General features: G+C 42.8%; 1 protein-coding gene across 4 annotated transcripts in view; it reads right to left on the bottom strand.

The window, feature by feature from the left end:
* Nucleotides 1-26,823, bottom strand: part of IQCH (IQ motif containing H) — a 79,843-nt gene that overhangs the window by 517 nt on the left and 52,503 nt on the right. For 2 of the 4 annotated variants that reach the window (XM_081838807.1, XM_081838806.1), the window contains 7 exons: nucleotides 25,344-25,464; nucleotides 23,931-24,217; nucleotides 7,619-7,783; nucleotides 2,966-3,088; nucleotides 2,372-2,433; nucleotides 1,680-1,788; nucleotides 265-368 (listed from right to left, as the gene is read on the bottom strand). In XM_081838807.1, coding sequence (XP_081694933.1) covers nucleotides 265-368; nucleotides 1,680-1,788; nucleotides 2,372-2,433; nucleotides 2,966-3,088; nucleotides 7,619-7,783; nucleotides 23,931-24,217; nucleotides 25,344-25,464 — 971 coding nt within the window. The other 2 variants (XM_081838808.1, XM_081838809.1) reach the window with 2 other exon arrangements.

The raw sequence follows: 26,823 nt of genomic DNA, 5'->3' as shown, positions 1-26,823 counted from the left end.
TGACATATTTCATAAAACATAATTTTAAAAAACCAGACGCAACCCAAATGTGAGAAATTAAGCTTTGACTGTTGTGGCCCAGGAGGAGGAGGATAGGGTTGCCATGAGCCAAGCAACATGGTTGGGAGGTCAACAGACAGTCACACTCTGGCAGAGCTTATGGGCATAAAATGACTGAAAAGGGCTATTTGAAAACGAATAACTTATTTTCCCCAGAGACATGAGAATAAGGATGAAGAAAGATTACTTTTAATGTCTACTAACTATTTTGTGGACGCTTGTGCTTTCAAGTCCTCCTCTTCCTCTTCAAATTTTAACTTGTTTTGCTCTGTAACTCCCAGAATTTTTTCAATCTCTTGGACAGCTCTCTATAACAAAATCAAACACTTAAGTGGTAGAACAGTTGTTTATGCTCCCTGCTCATCATTGCACCAGTAGTATCAAGAACTCACAGAAAGAGTCACTCTTCAGGACTGGCCCAACCAATTGGAAGATTTGGCAGGCTCCTTGGTCTGAGTAGTAACTAAAGTTAACACCGAGCTGAAGCAACAGGGTCAATCTCATTCAGGCTAAGGCTGAAGTAGTCAGGTCTTGCAGGTAACTATTAGAGCTCAAATACAGTTGTTTCACCAGGAGCAATGTGGGAAACCTTTGGACCTCTCAATATTGTTGGACTCCCAACTCCCATTAGCCCCAGCTGGAATGGTCCAGAAATATCTGGAGGGCTCAAAGTTCCCCATCACGGGGCTATAGCACGAAATACTAGTAAGCCTCCTTGACTCCTTTGAAGTCCTGTGCGTTTTTTAAAAGCCCAACTAATCTACCTTCTGACACTGCTGTGGAGTTTCGACCTAGATTATTTTGTGGCATGTCTGTCAGGTTCTCCTGATAGTTGATAACATGGCCAGTATGAGGCCTGAGTAGGCCTTTAGCTTAAGGCTACCAATGAGCCCCCTTGGCGCTGACTTGGACCCCACCTCAATCAGCCCCTTCCTAACCACTGTTGTCCACCATCACTTGGTCCCCTGGCACATTATACAGGCCAGTCACTCAATCCCTCCCACTAGATGAACTTATCTAGCAGTACTGCATTCTAGGAAATATAACATGGCAGCCACTCTGTTCTGATTAGCTAAGTAGCTAAATGGCTCCTATTCCAGAGACCCAGGAAAAGTAAGTGTCAGCCCTAGAGGTAGGTCCTGCTGGGATGCACTAAAACAGAAGTCCCTTCTTTGGCCTAGGCATCAGAAACTAATCAAGCTTACTTATTTGTCATTTCTTAATGTATGTGTTTTAATATACCAGTATATTGATGGTTTCATTTTGTAAATCAGTAAGAGTAGGCTTTAGGAAGGACTGCATGAATACTTTTCTGTGCCACCAATTAGGAACTCCAAGAAAGGATAAATTTAAGATGAAAATCTAATTGCTCTTGAAGGATCCTTTCACGTATACCAGTGGCTCCCAGCTCAAGCAAGTCTATGTTACCACATCTAAAAAAAATAAATTTAACTAGCAGATTGACTGGGAATCCTACAATATTGACCTGTACACAGTAAAACATGTACTGCTATGGAAAGAACCCAGGATGGCTTAACAGTTGTTTATAATACAGCATGAGGTGTTTTCTGTCCTCTAACAGAAATTTAACTGGGATCGTTAGTTAATTAACACCTCACCTTAAAATTGGTCTCGGCATGCATATTAGGTGCTGATAATTCTTGATAGATGATGAAGAGTTGCTGAGCAAAGGTCATGAGGACCCCCTGGAGATGTTCTCCAATTGTTCTGTTAATGATATCCAAACAAATGACTTTGCCAATGATTCCATTCGCAGGCTTAAGAACAATCACCCTCTCATTTGGGCCTATCAGCCCAAGGAATTTAATGAATATTTTCAATCTCGTAAGGTGGCAATCTTCAGGGAGATATGAAAGATGAGGCTCCATTTTAACTTGTCAGTAGAAAGGATTTGTGTAATAAATAATTTTTATTAATCAAGTAGCAGAGGAGAGCAAGAGGTTGAGTCATTCCAAGCCTTTTCACTTTGGGCATCAAATATGTGGCTACACACCACCATTGGTATGAAAATTTCACTGTATTACTAATATTAGAGCATGCTGCTGTAAACAAGTATTCAGTGAGACTTGGGCAGAAGAGGACATGCTGCTTGTTTGTGCTCATCCTCTATGTACATCTATGGAATTCCTTGCACCATTTGGGGGCCTTACCCAGGGCTAGGTACATCTGTGAATGAGTTACTTTCTCAGGAGCATGTATGGAAGACTAACCCTTAGCCCACAGAAGGGAGTAGAGGTGTTCAACTAGAGGATTTTCAAGATGCTTCCAGAAGTCACTCTTGAAAACTTACATAATTCCAAATTTGAGCCTTTTATGGTCTTCAAACAGAGTAAAAACGGTTCCTTCTTTTTGCTGTTGGAGTAGAGGGAAAGGTGTTAGCATTGCATAATGTAAACAACAACAACTCCTCTTAAAAAAGTAAGATGCTAAACTGTATTACGGTGCGAATAATCAGAATTAGAGAGAGGTGGTCACTTTAAAACCAGGCCTGAGAGCTTTTTGCTTCCTGGTTGACATGTAAAGTTGTCTGGAAATCTTGCTAGCTGATCTATAAGCCACACCCCCTTAAAGCCCACATGAGTAGAATCTGACAACAGTTGCAACAAGCCAGCAAGACATGTTTTGATTCAGAAGCTTGAATTTGAAAACAGGTTTTCAGGTTTGGAGATTGGGTTAGTGATAGATGATAATCTGTGTTAGAATCTCAGAGTTCACAGAAAGATTCTCATGGATTGTGGGGATATGTGAGAGAATCACAGGGACCAAAAATTTGGAGATACTAACTTTTTGTAGTCAGCCTAGAATGGATTTGTGTGCTGTTCCTCCTTTCAAGCTACTTTCCTACCTCTATTGCATTTAAATGCAAAGCACATGATCTTCCTACCTGGACATCATATCCAACCCCATGAGCCTTGCACATATGAAGGAAAACATTATAGTAGATGAGGGAAAAATTGGCATGTCTGATCGAATTGCTCATGGCAACATAGCGGCTGACCATAGCAGGCTGGCAAAAAAAGCAGAAGGGAAAAAAAATTGACTGTGATGAAGCACTAATACAGCCTTCCCAGATTTGATGCCTTCCAGATGTTTTGACCTGCATCTGCCATCAGTCCCAGCCACCATGAATGGCTATGCTGGCTGGGGCTGATGCAAAATGTGGCCCAAAACATCCGGAGGGCACCAGGTTGGGGAAGGCCAGACAAACATATTCTTGCTTCAATACAAAGCCCTTTTACAAACATTAAGCTAAATCTGGAGTTTATTATAAATCCTGCAAAAATACTTTACTTTCTAAAATGCACAAATAGTAATATTTGAGGCTAACTTTATAGTCACGGGAGCAATGATAAACAATGTTTGGTAACACATTTTTTAATAATAATAATAATAATAATAATAATAATAATAATAATAATATTCTATGGACACAGCCCTCCCAAGGTGGCTCAGCAAAGATAAATGGCTTCATATACATAACAAGTGAAAACTGAAAATGGTGGTGGCTAGGGCCTATGTAGACAACAAGGTGGACATCAAGGGGTGGACCCCAAGCAGTGATTGCCTGTGGGCATGGGCTGGGCGCAGATCTATAGTTACAATATCTGGTCCTCAGTGAGAAAAATGGAGGAATTAGGGTCCATTAAGCAGTTTTAAAACTGCAATAACTGAGTGTGTTTACACAGCTTAAAAGAGAAAGTAAAAGAGAAAGCATACAGCCATCGGAGTGGCATAGATAAATTTAAAAATGTGTTACAATAGTACAGTGGTACCTTGGTGAGCCACGCTTTCCCTAATGAGGCCTCCCGCCACCAGTGCCCTTCCACCATTCGGATTCCGTTCTTAGACCGAGGTAAAGTTCGCAAACCGGGACACTACTTCCGGTTTTGCGGAGTTCTTAAACTGAATAGTTCATAAACAGGGCTGTTCTTAAGCTAAGGTACCACTGTATCTGAAAACACCAAACTCACAAGATAAATATAATCAGCTGAATAGTCTTTACTTTACTGAAGCAAATTAATTATTCTGAGAAATGTCTATGCAGTCTGGAAATTCACGAGAGATCCAATCTGGGGTGCCAACTTGAATAAAATATGGGGGATAAGTCCCACCCTGCATAATCAATCACAAAATGTGGTGCACACACATCATTTCAATGGCAATGCCATCAACTTGGAGGGCAGGGGTGGGGAGGCTCCCTCAGATATTTCATTGGGTGGTAGCAAAGGGACCTTAGCCCCTAGGAGTTGGATCCTATGGATCCAATTCTGCAAATTTTGAAAACTAAATTTCTTTAAATTTCTAGAGAGGTCACCAGTAGATGTGCTGTATTATATGCCATGCTAGCTAGGGATGTTAGGAGTTGTAGTTCAAAACATGTGGAGGGCACTAGGCTGACAAAGGTTGCCATATTGGCTCTCATGCAATTATAACATATGAGCGTTCTCTGTGATTTTGCTTTTGACTTGCTGGGGCTTCTCCTGATGTAATGTTTGGCATTTTTTAAAGTGAGGCCCTTGGGTGAACATGACACATTACAGAAATTGTTTTTCATTTAAGTTTTCTGGGATATACCTTAAAAGCATGAACTTAAGAGCTTAGGAACTCTTTAAATAGTTGTTTCCTTAACAGTGCGGCACTGGCTGGAACTGAAAGCAAAATGCTCAGATCGATATGGAATTTTTGCCCAAGATGTGTTTTCTCACCTTCTTTTATTTCTTAGCAAAGTGCTATTGATTGGGCAGTTTCAATAAAGAGGTAAATAATAACGTGCAAGCAAAACTGTGTTCCCTTTCTAGAAGAAAGTGGTGGCAGAAGGACAAAGGTGTTTTGACCACTGCGTGTGATATTTGCCAAGTCATTTCAGAGCCAATTCACCAAAGTGTTTTAATTTCAGTGGGGTGCATGCAGTAATACACAAGAACAATGGAGGAAGCTTAGTAGAATTTGCATGCATCTTATTTCTTCTTAATGGGCTTCCTTGATGTTCTGCACAAACTTACTTGAGTTGCATTAGAATGTTAATGATCAAAACTAAAAAACATCAGACACCCGAGATGCTTTTTAGTCTAACCCTCAGACCTAAGGCATGAAAACTGTGGCGGTGGCAGGCTAGCCTCATCCCTTCTCCAATCTGCCGCTCTGGGAGCTATGATCTGTTGCATGCCATTGCTATTCCCAGTGGCACTCAGTTCCCCAGTTTTGCCCACCATGGTTCCCAAAGCGACATTGCGGGCAGACTTGTGCTCACATGCACAATATTACAAGAATGCTGGCAGCCGCTGGGAGCAGCAGGGGCCACAATTTGGCTGGGGTCCTAGCCTGAAGCGCATTTAGCACAAGGGATAACCCAGCCTTGGCTGAGAATACTTAGAGAACTGAGAGTATTCATTGTCCAATCAGGTACCCAAAGCTCTCAGAAATTTCTTTTGGCAACAGAAGGCCACAAATAAAATAAATGAATGCTTGATAAAATAATCCAAGTAGCAGTTTAACAAGCGTAAACTTGAATGTGGCGGCAATAACACAGAACTATTGTTTAAGCGCAGGCATCAGTTTGATGAGGTGCTTATTTCAGCTACAAAGCAGGCAAACACATGCATAATGAACTGCCGGATGAATTATTAATGTCTTGCTTATTTAGCCTCATCTGTCTCGAAGATAATGTATCCTAAGTATAATGAGTGATTGGTTTTGTACATAATTACAGTAGCAGCAGTATCTAGGAAATTTGCTCTTGCAAAGGAGAATTCTAAAAATAAAAATCATCACTCGCACTCGGTCACCGCTCCATTTTATCAAAATCAAAGCGAGCAGCCTGGTGAATGTGTAATAAATTCGCGGGGACGGAAGCATTATTAACATCATAATTTCACATAAAGTGTTTTTACTTAATCATTCATTACAGATCATGCGCTGTAAAAAGATTTGTCTCCTGTTTATTTCTCTCGGTTCTTTAAAAGATATCTTTGACACACTGGTCCTCTTTTTGTTGCCGCTGACTGCTAGGTAAGCAAGATTTGAAGGAATAAAAAAGGGGGGATTATAGGCTGGGAGTGACAAATTTATGTTAATCCTGACAGAATTTTAATTAAAAAGTTGCTACTTGATTACTTTTCATTTCTAAAACATGTACTACTGGGACTAATCATATGTAATTTACTCCTCTCCAACTCAAAGTAGTGGTGTGACAAGAACAATAGATCAGAAGCTCATTAACCTCTAAATTACAAAGCTCTGACACTTTTTGGATGACATAAAATCTCTATCTGTAGATGGATAAGAAGAGGTTTCTGGTCCATTCTGACCAAGCATAAAAATGGGAGGGTTCCACTCCTAAGGCAGGTTTTAAAAACACAAATCTGAGTTAATTTTTCTGCAGATATGGTGCTGATAACACCAAGGATGCAGGTTCGATCCCTGTATGGACCAGCTGCATATTCCTGCATTGCAGGGGGGTTGGACTAGATGATCCTCAGGGTCCCTTCCAACTCTACAGTGCTATGCTATGGCAGGAGTAGGTAAGAAGGTGGATTAAGAACACCTAGCTACTTTAAATGGCCTAAAGTCTTCCGGGCAAGGAGAATGACACCCCAGAATGCTGAAGGAACCTGTAGGTGTTATTCCAGAACCACTGTCTGCAGTCTCTGAAAATTCTTCAAGAACAGGTGAGGTGCCGGAAGGCTGGAGATGGGCAAATATTGTTCATATCTTCCAAGAGGGAGGAAAGGCCCATCTGGGTAAGTAGAGTTCTAGCAGCCTGACACAGATACTGGGGGAAATCTCAAACAGATTAATAAGTAGTCTCCTTTGAGCATAGAAAATAATGCACTGATTACCAATGGCCAACATGGGTTTCTCAAGAAGAAGTCATGCCAGACCAACCTTATTTCATTTTTTGGTAGTTACTAGTTTGGTAGATCATAGAAATGGCATGGGCATAGTATATTTTGCTTTCAGTGGAGCATAGGGCAAGACCTCCCATTTTTTACTTGTTAACCAGATGGTAAAATATGAGCTGGATAATATTGTTAGGTGAATCTACAACTGCTTGAGCAACTGTTCCCAGTGAGTGCTCATTAATGGGTCTGTGTCTACCTGGAGAGAGGTCTTTAGTGGAGAGCCAAAGTGTTCTATCCTATGCCCAGTGTCCTTCAATATTTTAATAAGATGCTTTTGTGAGGATACAGAAGGGTATGCTTATTAAATCTGCAGATGATGGGAAAAACGGGGGGGGGGGTGTAGCTAACACCATACAAGACAGAATTAAGATCTGAAATGATTCCTGCATTATGGGGAGGATGGACTAGATGACGATCGGGGTCCCTTCCAACTCTAAGATTTTATGATTCTATGATTCCACAGGCTCGAACCGTGAGACAAACAAATAAACAAACATAGTAGCATTGATCTGTCTTCCTGAATGTCACAGGGTGGCTCAGGACACCAGTGCAATGGAGCAGAGGGGAAGCCAATTCTGTTCTGGCTCCCAAGCAATTATTTGCCAACACAGTGGCTAGTAGGAGGTTACACTGACCTGGGGTGGTTCCTTAGGGGGGCGGCGGCTTTTTGGTTTACTTGGAATGACCTGGCATTCAAAGCGACTTAACTTGCAATCCAGTGTTCCGTTTGTAACATACAGCAAGACCTGTGTCAAAGCCAGATGATCGCTATAGTGCAGATCCAGGTCTACTGCCCATACCTAATGACAGCAGAAAAAGAAAAGTAAGGAAAACTTTTGTGGCAGCACTCATGTAAAGGAATGGACATTTGCTTTCTGACAGTTAACTGCACAATCCACCTCCTCTTCTAGGCTGAGAAACAGACATCACCACTTCAAAGTTAAAATAATCTTTATGGTAGAGCAGCAGCTGCAAGTAACTCAATAAGATGGACTAATTGTTCTGAATTTTTTTAAACTGTAAACATGTGTCATATTAGTTCCCTCCCATCGGCCCATAACCCAACCACCCCCAAGATGTTTTAGACTGCCCCTCAAATTGCCATACTGGCTGGGGCTGATGGAAGTTAGAGTCCAAAAGATCTGGAAGTCAGAAGGTCACGGATGGTTGCCCTGACTAACAGAGCAATCCCCTGATTTGCCATGCTGGAGTGGGTCTAGATTAAGTGGAGGTGTCCCTCTGTCCAGCACACATGTGGTTCTAGGCAGTTTTCCATCCAGGCACTGACCAGATCCAGATCTGCTTAGCTTCAGCAAGGTCTGCCTCATGTGCCTATGGACCACAGCCCAGGAGAAATGTACTCAAAGATAGAGAAACAGAGTGTCACTGCTGTTTATGCATGCAAAGCTAAGCACTTGCTTGTGAGCACATATGTGATCAATTCCACCAGCAAGAGTCTTTCACCATTAACTGTGATGTGCTAATGCATCAGTCAGCAACAGCAAAGCATCTACAATCCTGCTAGGTAGACTATAAAACTATATATTTACAGTTGTATTTTAGGAGCTCTGAAGCTAACTTGCCCCAGAGACAGCTTTGGGATGCAAGCCATATCTCAGTTCTACAATCGGACAGAACTATGCAACTGAGAAAAAAATTAAAGTTATTATCTGATTTCAGTTATACATTAGGGAGCAAGAATTTAAGAAACTGGGCAAGACAGATAAGACTACGCAACTGAGACAAATTATTCGGGGGGGGGGGAACCAAAGTATTTTTTATTTATTTACTTATTTATATATAGCACCATCTATGTACACAGCACTTTATAAAGAACAGGTTTGACAGATCCCTATCTCAGGGGGCTTACAATATAAAACAGACACAGAAGAAAAACAAATGGGAGGTAATGGAAGCAGGGAAGAATCTGTGTTGATTTCAAGTGCCTGTTCTTTGACTTAGTTACATGATGATATTGTTACTAGGAGGGTGCTCCAAAGATTTCTAGGAAAGGTAAGCATTGAGGAGAGGGAGGGAGGGAGGGAGGGCAATTCCAGGCATCAGCAGCAGCAAGGAGGAAGGGATGGAGTCATTTCAGAGAGCAGAATGGGGATATTTGGATAGCTTTGGGTGGTGCAGCTGGTTAAGTAAAGGTCATGGGAAGAAGGGATGTGACTAGATGTAAGAACAGAGATTTTGGTAGATGGGGTGCAGGAAGAAGCTGATGGAGGGTTTTGAAGGTAAGCCATGAAGCTTATGCAGGATCTGGGACTGGGCAGGAAGTAGTGAAGGAGTTTAAGGAGAAGAGCCATAGGATCATAGGAAGTTGCTTTAGACTGAGTCAGACCACTGGTCCATCTTACTCATTATTGTCTACACTGACTGACAATGGCTCTCCAGGGCCTCAGGCAGAGAACATTATCAGCCTTACCAGTAGGTACCAGGGATTGAACCTGGGACCTACTGCATGCAAAGCAGAAGCTCTGCCCACTGAGCTAAAGTCCTTTCTCATGTGACATATTCAGAGCAACAAACGAGGCAAATAAAGCTGGCAGCAGAGTGCTGGGTAGAGGTGAGTGAGACCACAGCAGGTGAGGCAATAGGAGACCCTAAAGAGACGAAAGTTTGCAGCCTTGAGGATGAGAGCTACAGAAGGTACGGAGCAGATATTTTGCTGAGGATACGGACGGCAAAGGGCTGTAATTTGTCACATTGTAAGGAGAGAAGTGGCATGATTTGGGAACAGATTGCATTTGTGGGTCCAAGGAAAGATAATAGAAAGCCAAGGCTTTATCCTGATCAACAGGGTGGATGGTGATGCTAATGGATAAGGAGCGGGAACAAGGAGAAATGGGAGAAAATGGGATAAATTTTGTATGGACACATGGAGCTTGAGACAATGCTGACGCACCCAAGCAGACATATCAGAAAGGAAACTGGAGATGGAGGATTGGATGGATGGCAAATGATATGGATGGAGAGGTAGCGCTAGGAGCTTATAGGTGGCATTGAAAACCATGAGAAGTGATGAGGCTACCCAGGGTGGTAATGTATACAGAAAGAAGAGTAGAGGGCCAAATGCAGAGCATGCCAGGCATCAATGTGGGAGGGGCCACAGAGCAGCCACGTGGGCAAAGATGTCACATGAGACACCCAAGCTAGAAGAGACACTCAAAATGCATCTTCCAACTGGGCCCATGATCCAAAGGTTCTTCAGAGAGTTCTAAAGTAGGCTAAACACTGGCTGTAGTTTGCCTATCATTACGTCATGGAACGTCCATCAGTATTCCAACTGTTCAGAGTGAAACTGTCAGCGACAGAATGTTAGCAAGCAGTCTAGCTTCTTTAAGGAAATATCTATCTGTGTTTTGAGCCAGGCGGGTTATATTGGGCAAGGAAACAGGGGGAACAGTAGTGTGGGGCAGTAAGGGCAAAGGAGCGACCGGTACTTTGACTTAATTGTCCAACTGGCTGGAAAGTTCTGCTTCTGACAAAGTAATCTTCTGGAATTTCTATTCTCCCCCCCCCCTCCAAAAAACCCCACCACAATTCAAATGACACTTATATGGGCAAAGAATGAGTACCTGGAGGGGGGGGGGAATATGGTAGAGGAATAATACTAGGGGTGGCCTGCAAAGGGAACTGAAGAAAGGGCAGCCCCCCACACCTGCCTTTTCCTAACTCCTATTAGTGCAGGTGGCCCTGGCAACATATGTGGCCCCAGAGTTCTCCCCCGTTCCCCGTGAGCCATCTACACACCAGTCTGATCTGTGAACATCAGTCCTTCGGAACAAATCTCACACACAATGACTTGAATAAGCCACTGAATGGTAAATGGCATCATTATAAGGCTATTAAGAGGTCAGGCAGTCAAGGCCTCTTGCTAAACTGGAGCTAATTTCTGAATCATATTCACAAAATAATGCCCTTTTTATAACAGCAAATAAATCACATCAGTAACAGTTGTTAATAACGAACTGCCAAGTATCTGTTGCGCAGTTAAATATCCTATTTGTCAACTTAAATATTTCCCACTGCATGGAGGAAAATGCAAATTGGATGCTGATGACCAGTATTCTTTGGTACATTTCAGTAGGAAGATTTGCCAGTTATAATTCTTTACTTCCACCCTTGCCCACACCTTCAGATTTGCTCTGTGGAGAAATGAAGGGCCTTCTCTAGTCCTGGCTTAGCATGCTGCAGAAGCTTAGATGAGCTACCTGGGTCTGTTTATTTATTTGATTGGAACCCCCCTTTAAGTTAAGCCATAAATCAGACCCTCGTTTTTAAACAGTATGTTTGGGGATAAGCGCCCACCTTGTGAATCTGTGAATTTCTTCAAAGCTTGCCACTGTTTTCTAGACCCTTTCCCTCTTGATATGCTCCTTAGTTTTCTAGTCCAGTTCTAGGACTACAAGTGATGAAGCCTGAAATATTGCCTGTGGACTGTGGCTTCCCATAGCCCAGTTTGGATTCTAGAACTCACAAATGGAAACGGTGAAGAAAGGAAGCATTTTTGTTTCGTTTTGTCCCTTGCACTTTGGAAGCCAGAAATGTGGGGTGTCCTACTCTCCCCCACGAGCAGAATGATTCATGATGAAGCATCTCTAATTTCCACTTAGTGCCATGGGGGAACTGCTCTTATCCAACACTCCCTGCGTCCTGCACAACCATTGCAAATGTGATGCCTAGTTCACAGCCCACTTTGTTCAAATGTGTGGACAATCTCAGAAGCCAGTGGGAAGCTGAGCAGGGCTCCCATCCACATTCCTTGCTTCTTTCCCCGCAATCATTCCAGCTTTAAGGAATTCTTTGCCACCAGACTGATATGATGGCGGTACTAAAGCCCATTTGGAGGAGATTTCCAAGATGGTTTGTTCCCCCAAACTTGTTCCTCTTAATGATATATAGCGAAGAGCAGGGTCTAGGATCTTATTGCCTTCTTTTTAGTTGCAACATGGAAATTGCACAACACTGGCACTCCCCAGGCCTTTGCTGTCTACAAAACTGATTCTGCAAGATTTGGCATTTTGCCCTTCTAGAGAAATTAACCCACTGAGCTAGATTATCTAGCGACCTCTTTCTCAGTGTGTGGCTTCTGTTTATTTCCTATGTTAACAAGAATACATCCTTCCCATGACCACCCTTGGTTCATTTATAATTTTGGAAAGATAATCTTATTTAATGCATAGTTTTGTCTGGACTGTTCATTTTGAATGCACTATTTGTATTGTGACCCTGTTTCTCTCTCTGGGTTGGGACTATTGTCCTGATTTGTTGTTTTCTGTTTGACTATGTTTTCACTTTGATAAACTCTTCAGCTAAAATAAAAGCACTAGCTCAATTCTGGGAAATGCAGGTTTATTAATTATATTTATATCCTGCCTTTCCTCCAAGGATTTCCTGCTTTTATCCTCACAACAACCTGCCAAGGTAAGCTAGGCTGAGAATTGGGGGCAGGCCCAAGGTCACACAGGAAGCATCCTTGCTGCTTGGGGATCTGAACCTAGGTCTCCAGCACTAACCATTGCACCATGCTAGCCAAGAACAGAACATGCATGTTCAGAGACAGCTTCTGATCATTGCAGGGAATTACAGCAATGTACCGTATACCTCTGCCTGAATCACACCTCACCTTCTGGTTAATCCAGCTGGCCTCTGATCCAATCCAGGAAAGGCAATTCTTACATCTCTAGCAGAAGCACAATAAACTATGCCAACTGAGCAGAAATAGGGCCAAATCCATTTAGTTTGCACATATTGCAGATTTTAAGATTTTAATGAAGGTCAGCCCTGCTGCCACCATGCGCTTTTGCAGAGATCATGGATATAAATGGAACAGTCCCCCCACCTGCATAGTGAGAAGTAGCAAAGGTAGCAGAGCGCCAGTCTCAGCTGCTAGTGGTTGACATCTCATCTCAAAGTAGAGGTCCAGCATAGCAGATGGGGTCCCATTATGCTAAGTCAGCAAGCCCATGACTTCTCTTTGCTGGTGGGTGGGTAGACCCTCCCAACCAAACCTGTATCTATGAGCTTCAGGCTTGCACAATTATCCCAAACAGCTAACCGCCACAGTGACTTGCTGCTCAGTGCTCACTTTGTTGTTCACAAAACCGAATTGTTTTCATTAGTTCAACATACAGGTAGTGGTGTGCTTATGTTATGAGATCTGCAAAGGTAGGCAAACAGATGTGAATGGAATCCTATTAGCCTCTTGGTTAATGGAGATATTTTCATTTCCTGGGGGCAGAGGTGGAAATCCTGCAAAGAGGGGAGCTAGATATTGATCTTGGAATGCCTTGAGTGGAGTGCTTCTGCTAAAATAATATTTCTCTCCCATCGCTACGACCCCATCACTCTTCTCCTTAAGTCTCTGTGCTGGCATCCATCACACCCACTATGAACTCCAGGCTCCAATATGTTTATGTTGAAGACTCTTTGGGCCGCAATTATATCCTTGGCACCACCTTCTTCCCTTCCTCACACCATCCATTCTGCTTCTAGTCCTTCTTCTAGGAGCCAGCTCCTTCCTTAAAACTGCAAAGCCTTCCCTAGGCAACCACTTATTACGCTGTTCTCTTATAGCCCATGACCACCAGCTTGCCTCTCCCTGCTCACTGTGTACCTTTGACAAACTCTCTGCTTTGGCAAGCAATGTGTTTCTCCTCTTATCTAGTGAGCAGTCCCAAAGGACTGCTAAATCAATAAATGATAATGGTGTGAAGCAAACATTTGCTAGCCAACTCCAGATGTTTTCAACTCCCAGAGAGGCCAGAGCCTGTTGAGACATTTTGCCACAAAAAGGGGCTGCCCTGCTTGTCATGAGAAGTGGGCAGGACCTCTGCACTACTGCAAGGGACCTAGGCAGTGTGCGTCCTGCACCACTAGAGCCCAATTAATTTTGTTGCAGTTGCTTGGGAATGCTTCTGCTAGTCAGCCATGGCTGTTTATAAGGCAAGAACCATAGGAAGCTGCCTTATACAGAGTGAGACCAATGGTCCACCAAGCTCAGTATGGTTTGCAGCTCTCTCCAGGGTTTCAGACAGGAGTATCTCCCAGGCTTGCAGGGAGATGTTGCTGGGGACTGAATTTGGGAGCATCTGCATGCAAGGCAGATGTTCAGCCACTGAGCTACCACTCTTCCCAGCCATGCTCCTCCAGCCTTCCTTCCTCCTACTTCTCCAGCCTTCCTTGTGGGATTTGGGTATGTAATCAATGAGGGTGCAACTGGCTACTTTGAAATTTCCACATGGGGTTATTTAATACAGGACATGGTGGTGGGCAGGATCTCAGGTTGTCAGCAAAACCAAAACCTAAGCCATCGGGTGTGGAGTGTGGAGACCGCAAAATGAAAGCACGGTGAGTGAATAAAGTCACAGTTATGGTGTCATTCTTTACAGCTGCCATAAAAATGTTTCAGCTTTAAAACGTGAGAAGGGCAAGGAAGCATAAATTCTTAAACAGTTACTAAATTATCGCTTTTCTTCCCTCGGTTTAATTGTTTCTTTCTGCCTCCAATATTGACTTCTACATTATTATACAGAGTACACCTGCCCTTTTTTTTTTTTTTTTTAAAGAAGTGGCTGGATGACACTGTAAAAATGCCAATTAGTAAAATATTAATGCAAGTCGGGTTTCTCAGAAGAGAGCTCTCTTCTTTATTATGGTTAAAATTCACAACGGGACTGAATATTTTAGCCAGGATTGAAGACTGTTATCTTATTTGATTGCCATCTAGTGGTAATAGGTAGAATCCTTCCGATTTAAAAAGCATGTAGCAGCCAAAAACCGACAGTACGGAGGAGGTTGAAAAAATTGCTTTGAAACAACGCAGATGAAGACGCATGGTTCACTAAAGAGGCTGGGGCCAGCATCCAAAAGGTATGGATGTACAGTATGCAAGTGGAGATTTGCTTCTGAATTTCACTGCAGTATTTCCAGTGCCGAAGAGGCAAACTGGGATGCTGCTTGAAAAGCAGATTGACTCTTCAGTGGCAGGAAGTGTGACTGTGAAATTAGAAGGCAAATATTTGACTGTGCATACGGTTCTCTTCTTGATAGGCTTCTACTGCTCCATTGCGATTCCTCATTATTCTCTTGCAATTTCTAAGCTTACTTCCCCTGTTTTGTTAGTGCACATGCAAGCTGCCTTGTGAGAGTATATGTACCCTGAAAAGGCAGGGTAAAAAAGCAGATATATGAAATAAAAACAAATAATAGATTTGGGTGAAAAAGCCAACTCCCTTAAAAAACAACCCCCAAACCCTGAATCATTGCTTCTGGGAAAACATTAACAGGTGAGCTTATCTGGCCACGCACTGGAATCATTCACAAGGCCAGCCCAACATGCAGAAGAAGCCCATGGAGTCTACACAGGTTGACTTTCACACAGGCAAGTGTGATTTTCAAATTTATTTTTTATCGGGGCGGAGGACTGCAGCCAAGTGACCATTTGCCTCCTTTTCCACTGAGACGCTTATTAATAGTGTCAGCCCCAGAACGTAGCCTTTGAGAAGGAGGCGCTTTGGATCGTGTTATGTCGAAAATTGACTGTGCAGCCTCCCTCTTTGCTGTCTCTCTGCCATTTCCCTGTCTCTGAAGTGCTCCATCCTTCACCCGGTGACTCCTTTCGTTTCCTTGTGAGGGACTTAGTTAAAGGCAGCTTGAAAGTTCAAATAAATTACATCAGCTACTTCTCCCTTTTCCAATTTTCTAGGGCAATGTTCAAAGAATTCTGAGATAGAGGGCGGGGGGGGGTGGCGGAGGAAAAATGACTTGGTTTCATTTCACAGCAGCCATATGGGCTCACTCTTTTCCTCTCATGTTCAACGAGGTGTTTATAGAGTTCTATCTCCAGGCTCTGCAATTCATAACTTTCCAACATGGGAGATCAATGCAGCTATTCTACAGGACAGTGAAGCTAGACGTCTTGGCAGTTGTTTTTGAAAGGTTGCAATTCAGATTTCCTCATTTGAAGACTAAACACTGCCCAGGTGGCATCTGGAACGAGTTAATGCTACTCCAAAACTAGCAAGGAGCAGAACTGAGGGTGACTACAGTGGCTCCAACAACCCCACAATGCATTCCAGAAATTCTGGCTGCCTTGCTGAAATCCAGAATGCTTTTTGCTAGGTTGGTTGCACATGTTCTGCCTTGAATTCCAGTGTCTCTCCAGACTGGTGTTTTATTACAGGTGTATTCTTTACCATATTCTTGACACCATAGTATTGCATCAGTGGTGAACTTATTCTGCTTTATTAGTTGCTCTGTAATGCTTCCCAAATGCTACCACATTATTGCTGTTTGGAGGGGCTATATATAGCACAATAGCAGTAGGACAATAAAACAACAATAAAACACAACCAGAACTTTGGTGGTGTTTCAGCAGGAAGTTACAGGACATGAACTGGTTGGAAAAGAAGCAGTACAATGACCCCATAACTTTTGCAAGCACAAATACCATTGAAATCAGGATTGCTTATAACTGTCCTGATAGCATCATAAGCACAAATAATCATGAATGCACAATGGAAAGGACATCTGGAGGGACCTTCAGAGGGTGGTTTTTTGGTTGTTGTTTTTTTGCACCATGCTAAAATTCTGCATTCAGAAAATACAAATTCTGCACCAGGAACACCTGCTTTTTCTGCTTGAGCAAACTCACATATTTTGTTTCATTTTGCATAATTTGTTTCAATTTTACTCATCATGGGGAGGTGCAGTGCCAAACACAGAGGCCTGACCTACAACTGTTGGAAATCTGACTCAGCTGCTCCTTAGACACGGGCTATTTTAGCAAGCATCGTTCACACACTTCCAAACGTGTCCTGGAAACGTGTTACATTAAAAACAAGAATAACCCCAAACCAAAAGCTGATACTCTTGGGAAGCTAAATCCTGTGCTCACTTGTCACATCCTTCTCTTTCTCTGTGCTCCCGGGATCCTGGCACTTAACTCGGTTTGTTAATTCAATACCTGAATTTTAACGATATTTTCTTGAAAACCTTTTCATTCCAGAGCACATTGCTGAACCACTGCTGTGCCCCAGTGCAAACTCTGCTGAAGGGAAGGCATCTGCACAGGAGCGGTTCCTGCAGGATTGTGCCTGCTGCCCTTAATTGGCTTGAAAACTCATCATCCAATAGAGTTCTCTGTGGGTTAGATTGGAAACTACAGGGAAAGCTCCAGCAGGAATTGCTCTGTGTTGCTAAACCACAAAGTGTCTGGGCCTTGCTATTACATCCCCCCTCCAATTACATAATTAAAGTCACCTATGATATTTTGAGGCATTCCTTTGACATAGGCTACATCCCACTGGAGATATGTATATAATGAAGGTTTATATGTTTTACAAAATGTTCTGTTTTCAACAGTAACTTCCATTACGCTATTTGTCTCTCAGTAGACCCTGCTTCTGCCTTTATAGCACTTGTGAAAAACAAAGTGCTTATAAAACCAGGACTCGAGAATATAGATCTTGACAAGCAAGCAAAAACAGCAGTTAAAGGGCACTTGCCTCCCTCGTAACTAGGCCTCCGTTCTGTTTTCTGGGCTGCTTTCACTTAAGATTTTGATTTGCTTGCTTTTGCTTTAGGGTCAGTTTTGTTCAGTGCCTCAAAACTTTTGAGTCCCTTCAATCATTACGATGATGTGCTATGGGTGGCGGGGTGGGGGAGGGGAGAGCTGCATATTCACCAGCTCCTCTGAGTTGATTACATTATCCCAGTCAATAGGTTATTTGGGTAATTTCTAGGACCGTTTGCTAAACCAGTTAAAAGGCATTTCCCCTCCTAGCTTTTAATCAATGGAATAACAGATTCAAATAGGTATTATTAACTTAGTGCAGATTAAACTTCGTGGATAGCCATTTTTTCTCAGCTAAATAATCATAGATAATTTGTTTGGGAAATCAGCTTAAAGCACAGGGCATAAATAAAAGAGCTGTAAGCACACAGAGCTGGATGGAGAGAGCCTCACATGCACACCAGGGAGCTCACAGAGCTCCAATACACAAGGGCTCTCCCATTCACTACCATGGAGGGGTCAGCATCCTGTGTGCAGAAGGGACAGATGCATAGGGCGTGGCTCCCCCTACTGTAATGAAAGGAAAAGTCCCGGAAGGGAGGGGAACTGCTGTGTGCCAACCAAGAGCTCTCAGGCTCCTCTTTATTTTTGCCCATATTGACCCGGCAGACCAATAAAGTGTTTTCTTTCAATAAGACGTTTTCCTATGCATTTTTTCAAAGCCCCCTTTGGCTTTCTGCAAACTAGCCTTTCCTTGCCATGACCACCAAACAAACAAGGGATGAATTGCCTTTCCATTTATTGAAAGAAAATCATAGCACTTCAATGAACATTTATAAGCAGTTTGCTCTAAAATATCATGAGATGAAAGCTGTGCCTTACAAATAAAACCATGAACTGTACCAAACAAAAACAAAACAATAACAGTTAAGAATCAAGAGTCCAGGAAAGCTTGGCGAAGTACATTTTTAAAAAGAGGCTGATAGCCCTTCCTCACAAATCCCCCGAAGGAGGGCACTCCAGAGGGTGGGTGCTTTCAATAGGAAGGCACACTTCCATATTATCATAAAGTGATAATCCACTGGCCATGCTATAAACCAACAGGGTCTCCTGGGAAGATCTAAACGGTGGGTTTGATCTGTATCGGGGTGGGGGGTGGGGGAGAGGCTGCTAGTTATCCCGGTCCCCAGTTGTTTCTGGGGAGCCTTTTTGCAGCCTGAGGGCCACATTCTCTTCTAGAGAACCTCCCAAGGCAGGGTCAGAGGCAAAAGTGGGAAGAGCAATGAATATGCATTTTACCTTTGTGTACTAGGCTGGTTCCAAGGACACTTCCACACACCCCTCCCTATCCTTCAGTGAGGCATGTGGCCTGGGGAGAATCTCAAAGGCGAGATGGTGAGACCTGGAAGGCAGGATTTGGCCCTCAGGTCCGAGGTTCTGCATCCCTAGTTTAGGCCTTTAAATGTCAACAACAAAACCTTGAACTTGGCTCAGCAGCTGACAGCTAGTGCAGATCTTTCAACGTCAGTGCAATATATGTACAGGTGGGTGTCCCACTAATCAACCTAGTAACAGCATTTTGTACTAGCTGCAGTTTCTGAACCAGGCATAAGGGTAGCTCCGCGTACAGCACATTACAGCAGTTTAATCGAAAGGCTATCAATGTGACCACAGCAATCAAGCAGCAACATGTTTTCTGCACTGTATTTCAAGTGAAGTGCCACTATTGTTTTGTAACCTGCCCATAATCTCCTTCCCTTTCGAAATCTGGATACCCACTCAGTCCAGCAGGAAGAAACTGGCAGCAAAGCGGGCTCTCTTACTTTTACACGTTCCCGCCTGGGCATCCACTGCGAAGTAGGTGTGCTATTCCTGCTTAAAGGCGAAATTCCAGAATCTTTTCTCATCAGTATTTGAGGAATTTCTCAAGGACACGCAATTGAGACAAGGCACATTTTATATCTGAATATGAATTTTGCAACAGTGGAATTCTCCTCAAAACCTAAGAAAATTAACCAGTCAGCTCTCTACCTGATGTATGAACAACACAAGCCTTGGGCTCTAACAAATCAATAGAATGGATTTTAACTGCTAGAGAGGAGAACACACAACACATTGATCTAGGCCATAATAACTCTTCCAGCTGGTCAGTTAATCCTCAGGAAATGCCCAGTGCCTATGGTGTGGTTCCTTGTGTAAAATGGATATTAAATGTATGCTTGGAATATGGTCCATCACTGCACCATACTGGAGGTGAACAGGTTCTGTTGCTCTTCAGAGACTACTGGGGCATACGTAGCTTATCAGAAGACCCAGACACACATGACTTTGTTCCTGCAAACATATGGATGTCGCCCTCTAAGTCCTACTCAGAGTAGGCCCACTAAAATTACTAAGGTACTCTGAGTAGAACATTGAATACAACCCATAGGCCTCAATTTACATAGAAGCAGCAACAAGATCGACCATGAGATTGGCACGTGTTTAGAAATTAAAGGCTAGAAGATGAAGCCACCAAGAGACCTGATTACCTTTTCATGTGCTCCCATAGTATGTTTCAGCACCAATTGCATAATATATCAGAATCACTCATGTCAGGTGGTGTCATGGGCTGTCCTCATCATCCTGACTCAGCCAACCCATGACAGGTGATGGCTGGGTCTGATCAGTCAGGCTCAAATGTCTTTCCTCCTACATTGCCTGTGTTTTGTTTCACCAAAAGCCTCGCAGGCTAAGCTCTGTACTGCAGAAGTGCCATCTCGGCCCTAAGAACCAATTCCTGTCCATCAGGCCCTACAAAGCCCCAGCCTTCTAATCAATCCATCATATTGGAGAAGAAGAGACTGCCTCTGTATGTTTGTGGACAAGACTTGCTTTGGATCATCTTGCTTTCACTTGGAACCTTTGGGAATGTACCTGCCTTCTGACCTTTGCCCAATGTTTCTAGAACTTGACCTGGGAATGTGCTACTACCTGCATATTGCTGACAACCAGCAAACTATGGCCCAGAAACCTGACCCCACATCGAACCCAGACACAGAACTACTTTACTGTGCAAACATTCAGTCTGGGCCAAGGGTCAATTCATGTGGAATACAGTCCCAATTTCTAGGCTCCCTTAAGTGGATTCATCCCAGCCAAGTGGATAGACGTTAAACATCCTATCCTAAGTGGTTTGGGGGCAGGCAAGCAACAGCACACTGCTCAAAGTAATGTGGAAAGCAGGCAAAAAAAGTAAGAGTGTATGTGTGTCTTATTTCAGCAACTTTGCAACTGGTGTACTAAAAACCCTTCAATTCCACTTGATCCAAATTTCCATGATGCCACTAGGGTCTTTATCATTGGCCCCTGTTCTCTTTCTAACCACTCCATTTGCAAATCAGGGCCATTTCAAGACATTGTGAGACCCTAAGCAGCTGCTTTCCACCTGATATGCAAAGCCCAGGGTCTCTTGCACCTGAACTGATGGTGCAGCTTTCAAGCCTCATATGGCTGGTTCTTGACCAGCTCTGGAGGATGGCAAGGTAGGGCAGTTGCTGCAGCCCACCAAGAAGGTCAAAGGAAGCAGTTCCTAGGCAGCATTGCTCCAGGGAATAATGAAGCTGTATGCCACTGAGCATTGGGTGGTGAAGGTTGTAAAGATTATTTTCCATGTGGCTTGGCTTGCTTGCATGAGCCACCTGGACTCTGGGGTGACCTCTCAGTCTGCCCACCTCCTTCACTCTTTGCTGGCTAAGGAAACACATAAATGCCTGGGGGTCCTCCTGAATCCAGCCAATGGCTGCTTCAGTGGTGGCACCTAATAATATTGCCTCCCCAAGCAACTGCTTGCACAATCAAGCCAGACAGATGCAGGTATTTGTCACCTATGCCCAAATGTCAGGTACCCATTTTTTTTTTCTTATTTCAAAGTTGTGAGCACCCAGTAAAAATCTGGCCACTTTCTGTTGCCTAAACAGCTGCGTTTATGCAAAAGATTCATATCACTATGACAGGGTTTTTTTTGGTGATTTTAAGATATTTAACTACTCTTTGACTGTACTGGCAACAGATGTTTAATGATATATTTAATTTTTAGATTTAGCAAAACAAGCATAGATCATTGGTTATTTTCTGTAAAGTACAACTCCGGAAGGATGCCTAAGTGTACAGTAAGTTCCAGAGAATTTATTTGAGCCTTTGAGCTACTGATCTAAAATGGGAACTGGGAAATTAGTGTGAGAGTGTTCGAACAAGTCTAATAGGATTTCTAGTTTGCCAAAAAAATAATGCTTCCAGAAGCACAATCTTTGGTGTAATCTCTCTCTCTCACAACAAGACAGATGGCATCATTAATTGCCTCTATATCTAATTAAGTTGGGGGGGGGGGACTCAGCTTAACTAATGCTAAAGTTGTGGCACAAGCTGGGAAATGCAGGAAATTGCAAGGTAGAACAACTGAGTGGAAACGAAAAGGAAACAGGAGCTGATGGGAATAATAACAAAGCAGGAAGGTGTTTTTTTCTGGTGATGAAAAAGGGGTGAGATTCGTCCTGTGGAACTGCCATCACTAAGGAAGGTGGGTGATAAGCCTGAATCAATCCCTTACATTTCTGAGTAGAGCAAGTTTACCCAAATATTGCAGTTTCTTGCCTATTAGAAATGTTTATCATTGATGACAACGAAATATTTTCTGCGTTTAAAAAAAGTTAGTGGACATGTTTTTGTTTTTATTTTAGCCCCTATGCATATCTATGCTTATCTATAGACTTATTTATTTACTTTGGGCTTTGGGGGTTAATTTAGGATCCTGGGTACTGAGTTATAGTATTAATTATAAGCAGGCTATTCTGTCATGCTGGGTTTGTGCATTTTTTCAAAGCAATTGGATATGCTTGGTTGTAAGTTGGTTTGGGCAAGATAAAGTGACTAACAAATTTAATAGATAATAAATAAATAAATACAAATATATTAAGGGCTTTAAATATTTAAATATTTCATTGTTAAATGTTCATTTGATTGTAAACTGCTTTGATAGGTGGTATAGAAGCAACTAATCAATCAATCAATCAATATTTCTGCCTCAAAGATTAGCAACAGAGAGGTCAATTTGTTCTTGTGCTGGTGCCACTGTCAACCAAGGGCACTCAGGGTTTACCTCCCCTAAAAGCTTTGGTATAACAAGCTCCTACACAGTATCAACATCTCCCAGTTCCTGGTGTGAACTTCTGGGTCACACAGCCAGAGTAGGGGTGGGAGTAGAGAGAGGAATTATATTCAGTTCATACTTAAAGGCAAATCTACCTAATTCACGTTTCCTGAAACAACATGAGAGCTGAAATGCAACTGTCCTTCAAATGCAGTTCTCCAATCAAGTAATGTGTACAAAAATAAATATACTAGGTTAAATGTGTATATAGTGCATCATATTGGGGGAAAGTACTTGCAAAATGTGTATATTAGGCAAATTCACATACTGTACAATGATTTGTACATTTAGGAGAAATTCAGACTAATATGCTGATGAACTTTCATGAGGACTTTAAAAAAAAGGGGGGATTTGCAAACTGATGTGAAGAGCTGAACTTAAGAGTGAAAAAGTGAGAAACTGAGAGAAACCAAAACTGACAGATAGGACCATCCTTAAGCCAGGCAGGACTAAAAACTTGATTTTTAAACAATGGTTGCTGTTTTCAAGGTAATGTGTTGTGAATCTCATCCCTAGAGAGAAGAGGGAGTACAAGCGAAATGTCATGTTGCCACTCTCGTCTTGGATTCGTACATTGGTTCCCAATACAGTTTCAAGCACAATGCAAAGTGTTGGTGCTGACCTTTAAAGCCCTAAATGGCCTCAACCCCAGTGTACCTGAAGGAGCATCTCCACCCCCATCGTTTAGCCCAGACACTGAGGTCCAGCTCCAAAGGCCTTCCGGCAGTTCCCTCCCTGCGAGAAGTGACATTACGCCCGCGCTGTGGAACACCCTCCCATCAGATGTCAAGGAAATAAACAACTATCTGACTTTTAGAAGACATCTGAAGGCAGACCTGTTTAGGGAAGTTTTTTAGTGTTATATGTTTTATTGTACTTTTAATGTTTTGTTGGGAGCTGCCCAGAGTGGCTGGGGAAACCCAGCCAGACGGGCGGGGTATAAAGAATAAATTATTATAATTATTACTATTCCAATGTGTCAACCTTTCTGGCCTGATCTTTCCCTCCTCCATTCTAATGGTACCTCTGGAAAACCACCATTTTGCCAAACCCAGCCAATCTGTCTTTGTAATACAGCATGTTTTCTGAGGATGGAAATTAGTAGCCGGTGAGAGGAGGATAGCAGAGTGCTTCCCCCCCCTCTCTCCCCCCCCGCTCCACCTTTTATCATGATCACATTTCACAGTATCTGCAAGCATGTCACAGGATTTAAGATTTCACTTCGCAGACTCACCTGCTGGCCCATGGTTTGAGGGTGGATGAATGTCACAAAGTCAATGGAGAAGTATCCAACCACTCCTCTGGATCTGCAGGCTTCTCCAATCTGAAGACACAGCCTGTTAAGGACCCGCGGCTCAACGGAACACTGGGGAAGGGTGGTTCCTGTGGAGCGCAGGGGACCATCTGCATGGAACTGGTCTCCAGAGGAAACCATTGAGATCTCTCCAGTTGGCTCTATTAGCATGTCCACTTTGAGGCTAGTGATGCTGTCTGAGGGCGGGAAGGCTTCTATGATGCCACCTAGAGAGAGAAAAGTTGCCAGGATTCCATCAAGCAGTGCCCCCCCCCCATACAAATTAAATGCTTGTTCTGGGATGCAGTATTGTCAGTATTTTCTCTTGAATGATTGTTGCCTTCCAAAAATAAACAATTTATTAGGGAAGGTCCTGCCTGGTTCAATGGAAATATTGAACTTGACTTCAGCTAGGCACTGTGACTTTCAGTTTCCTCTGTGCTTATAAGGACAGCCATTTTCTAGCCTTGGATGCCACCTGAAAGGGCATGTTTGTTGTTAGAGAGTCATTATTGGGACTGGAAGGATCTAATTTTGTGTACATAGAAGTAGAGATGAGATCAGAATTACCCAGGAGAAAGATGGAATGGGCATAGCTGCAATGCTGAGCTTCCTGGAGAGGAATGGCATAAGAATGCAACCAGATCAATATATATATGCTGTGCTTCCATAATTACATGAGCCAGCACAAAACTTGAGACACTTTGCTTCAAGTTCATGAAGAAGTTGTCTGAGATCTCAGAAGCCAAAAGGAAGAGCTGAGTCCCATTGGTCAGGGAATGAGATTTCCATGATCTCCATAGCTTCTTGACCCAACTTGATTATGACTAACCAAATCTGAATTGCTAATGAAATAAGACTAAGGAGAATATGAACTGGCTGACATAAGGTCTTCAGAAGGTTGCAGAATTCTACAGTGCAGAATTTAGAGGTTCTTTTATTGCAATAATAGTTCACTAGCCTCAGAAAAGCCACAGAACACACTAACGCCACAGCTAGCACTGTGACTTGAAGCCACAAAATGTTGCCAGTAGTCCTTTGAGATTTCTTTCTTCTCAAAGCTTCTTCTCAAGCATCTTTTGCCACCCAGGCAATTCCTAGCCATATGTCTGTTTCCATGTGTTTTCTAAAGTGTTTGTGTGGGGGGAGAATTCAGCAGTTTCCAGCAAGGAAGCCAAGCCCATCACAACTAGGCGGAATCAAAGATGGCTGCCTACATCTTATTTTTCAACAGTTAAAACTGCAATGGGGAAATGAAAAGGGGTAGAGAAATATCTAAATGAATGAGAATGAAGTACCGGTGATATAATTATCCCTCATAGCACTTAGCAGGAACTTAGCAGTCTTATTTACCTTGACTCACAAATGTTTGGAGGAATTTTCCCCATGTAGGAAATCGTTTCTCATTGACAGCCTGAGCGTGCTGTGCTAAAAGGCCCGGCAGCTCCTGGGAGATCTTCGCCAAAGCTGGTTCCTGCAGAAACAAATTAAATAGAACCACAAGCAATTTTACTGCAGAAATGAAAACTGCTTGTGGGGTGATTAAAAACCAGGCCTCCAACAGGCTGTGTGGTTACTGTTTAACCACAGCCAGAAAGCCTTTTTTTAAATGTTTCCTTTATCTTTTTCCTTATTCTTCTTTCATCCATCTGAGAACATTTCCTCATCAAAGATACTTTCTTTTTAACCACTGGTTCTATTCTACATTTCTTTTTAGCAGAAAACTGAACAAAATAAACAAAATGGGGAAGATTGCAGGCTACAAATATCTGTTGGTCTACCAGGGTGATGGTAACTAATAATAATAATAATAATATCCATTCATTAGCTCCTTATTTAGATGCATGTTCCCATTCTCTCCTGAAGGCTCATGAGGGCTCTCCATTTGGCAACAATCTACTCTGGCTTGTCTGCTGGACCTCACCAATTTGGCTAAACCTTCTGGGCAGACCACTGTTGTCATCTCACAGCACCTTGACCTTGGGTAAGGTAGAAAAACTATTATATTAAGTCACTGTGCATGAAGGAGATTCAAGGGATCAGCAATGTGCAAGATGAGCAGCATCTAGGGATGGAAGAAGGCAGAGATTTCTGTTCCAATCTGTATTCACCACCATCAATGACATTTCCATTCTGCTGCAGTTCAGTTCCTACCAAATACAACACTGCCTCTGTCTGCTATGTAGTGTAGGTTACTTAACTTATGAAACTATGTAACTTATATTTATTTCAATGTAAAGGAAACACCGAAACAGTGTAAAAAATGAGCAACTGATTACGTATTGTTTGCGGACTTAACACAACAATGGAAACAAATACTAGTGGTATTCGCTTGACTGATTTCCATTCCTGATCACAGGCGAATGAAAAATCAACCAATACAATGTTGACTTCCTTTCCTGTTTTTGTCAGTATTCTCTGACATCTGTAGCAGCAACTCAGTGGAAACATCTTCCTCCATATAACATCCATAGAACCAAACACCCACAATGTTGCATACAAGCAAGCAAGCAAGCAAGCAAGCAAAGAGAACCCAATATTATTTTCACAGCCTTCCCCAACCAGATGTTTCCAGATGTTTTGTGCCGGCTGTAGCTGATGGGAGTTGTAGTCCAAAACATCTTGAAGGCATCAGATTGGGGAAGGCTGTCAAAAAGTCAGAGCGCTGAGCAAGCACATCAAGCTTAGGGACTCTGTATGTTAAAACTCCAGGTTGCTTTTCTCTAGCTGCATCATGATCACTTCTTGGCTTCCCTTGGGCCTCTTTCCTTCTGCTTCATGACCCCTTGAAATTGGAAATGTCCCATGCTCCAAAAGAGGACCAATTGCCCAC

Source organism: Podarcis erhardii (assembly GCF_964252035.2).
Source record: "Podarcis erhardii genome assembly, chromosome: 14".
Taxonomy (NCBI): domain Eukaryota; kingdom Metazoa; phylum Chordata; class Lepidosauria; order Squamata; family Lacertidae; genus Podarcis; species Podarcis erhardii.
This window is presented reverse-complemented; position numbering and strand designations above follow the sequence as displayed.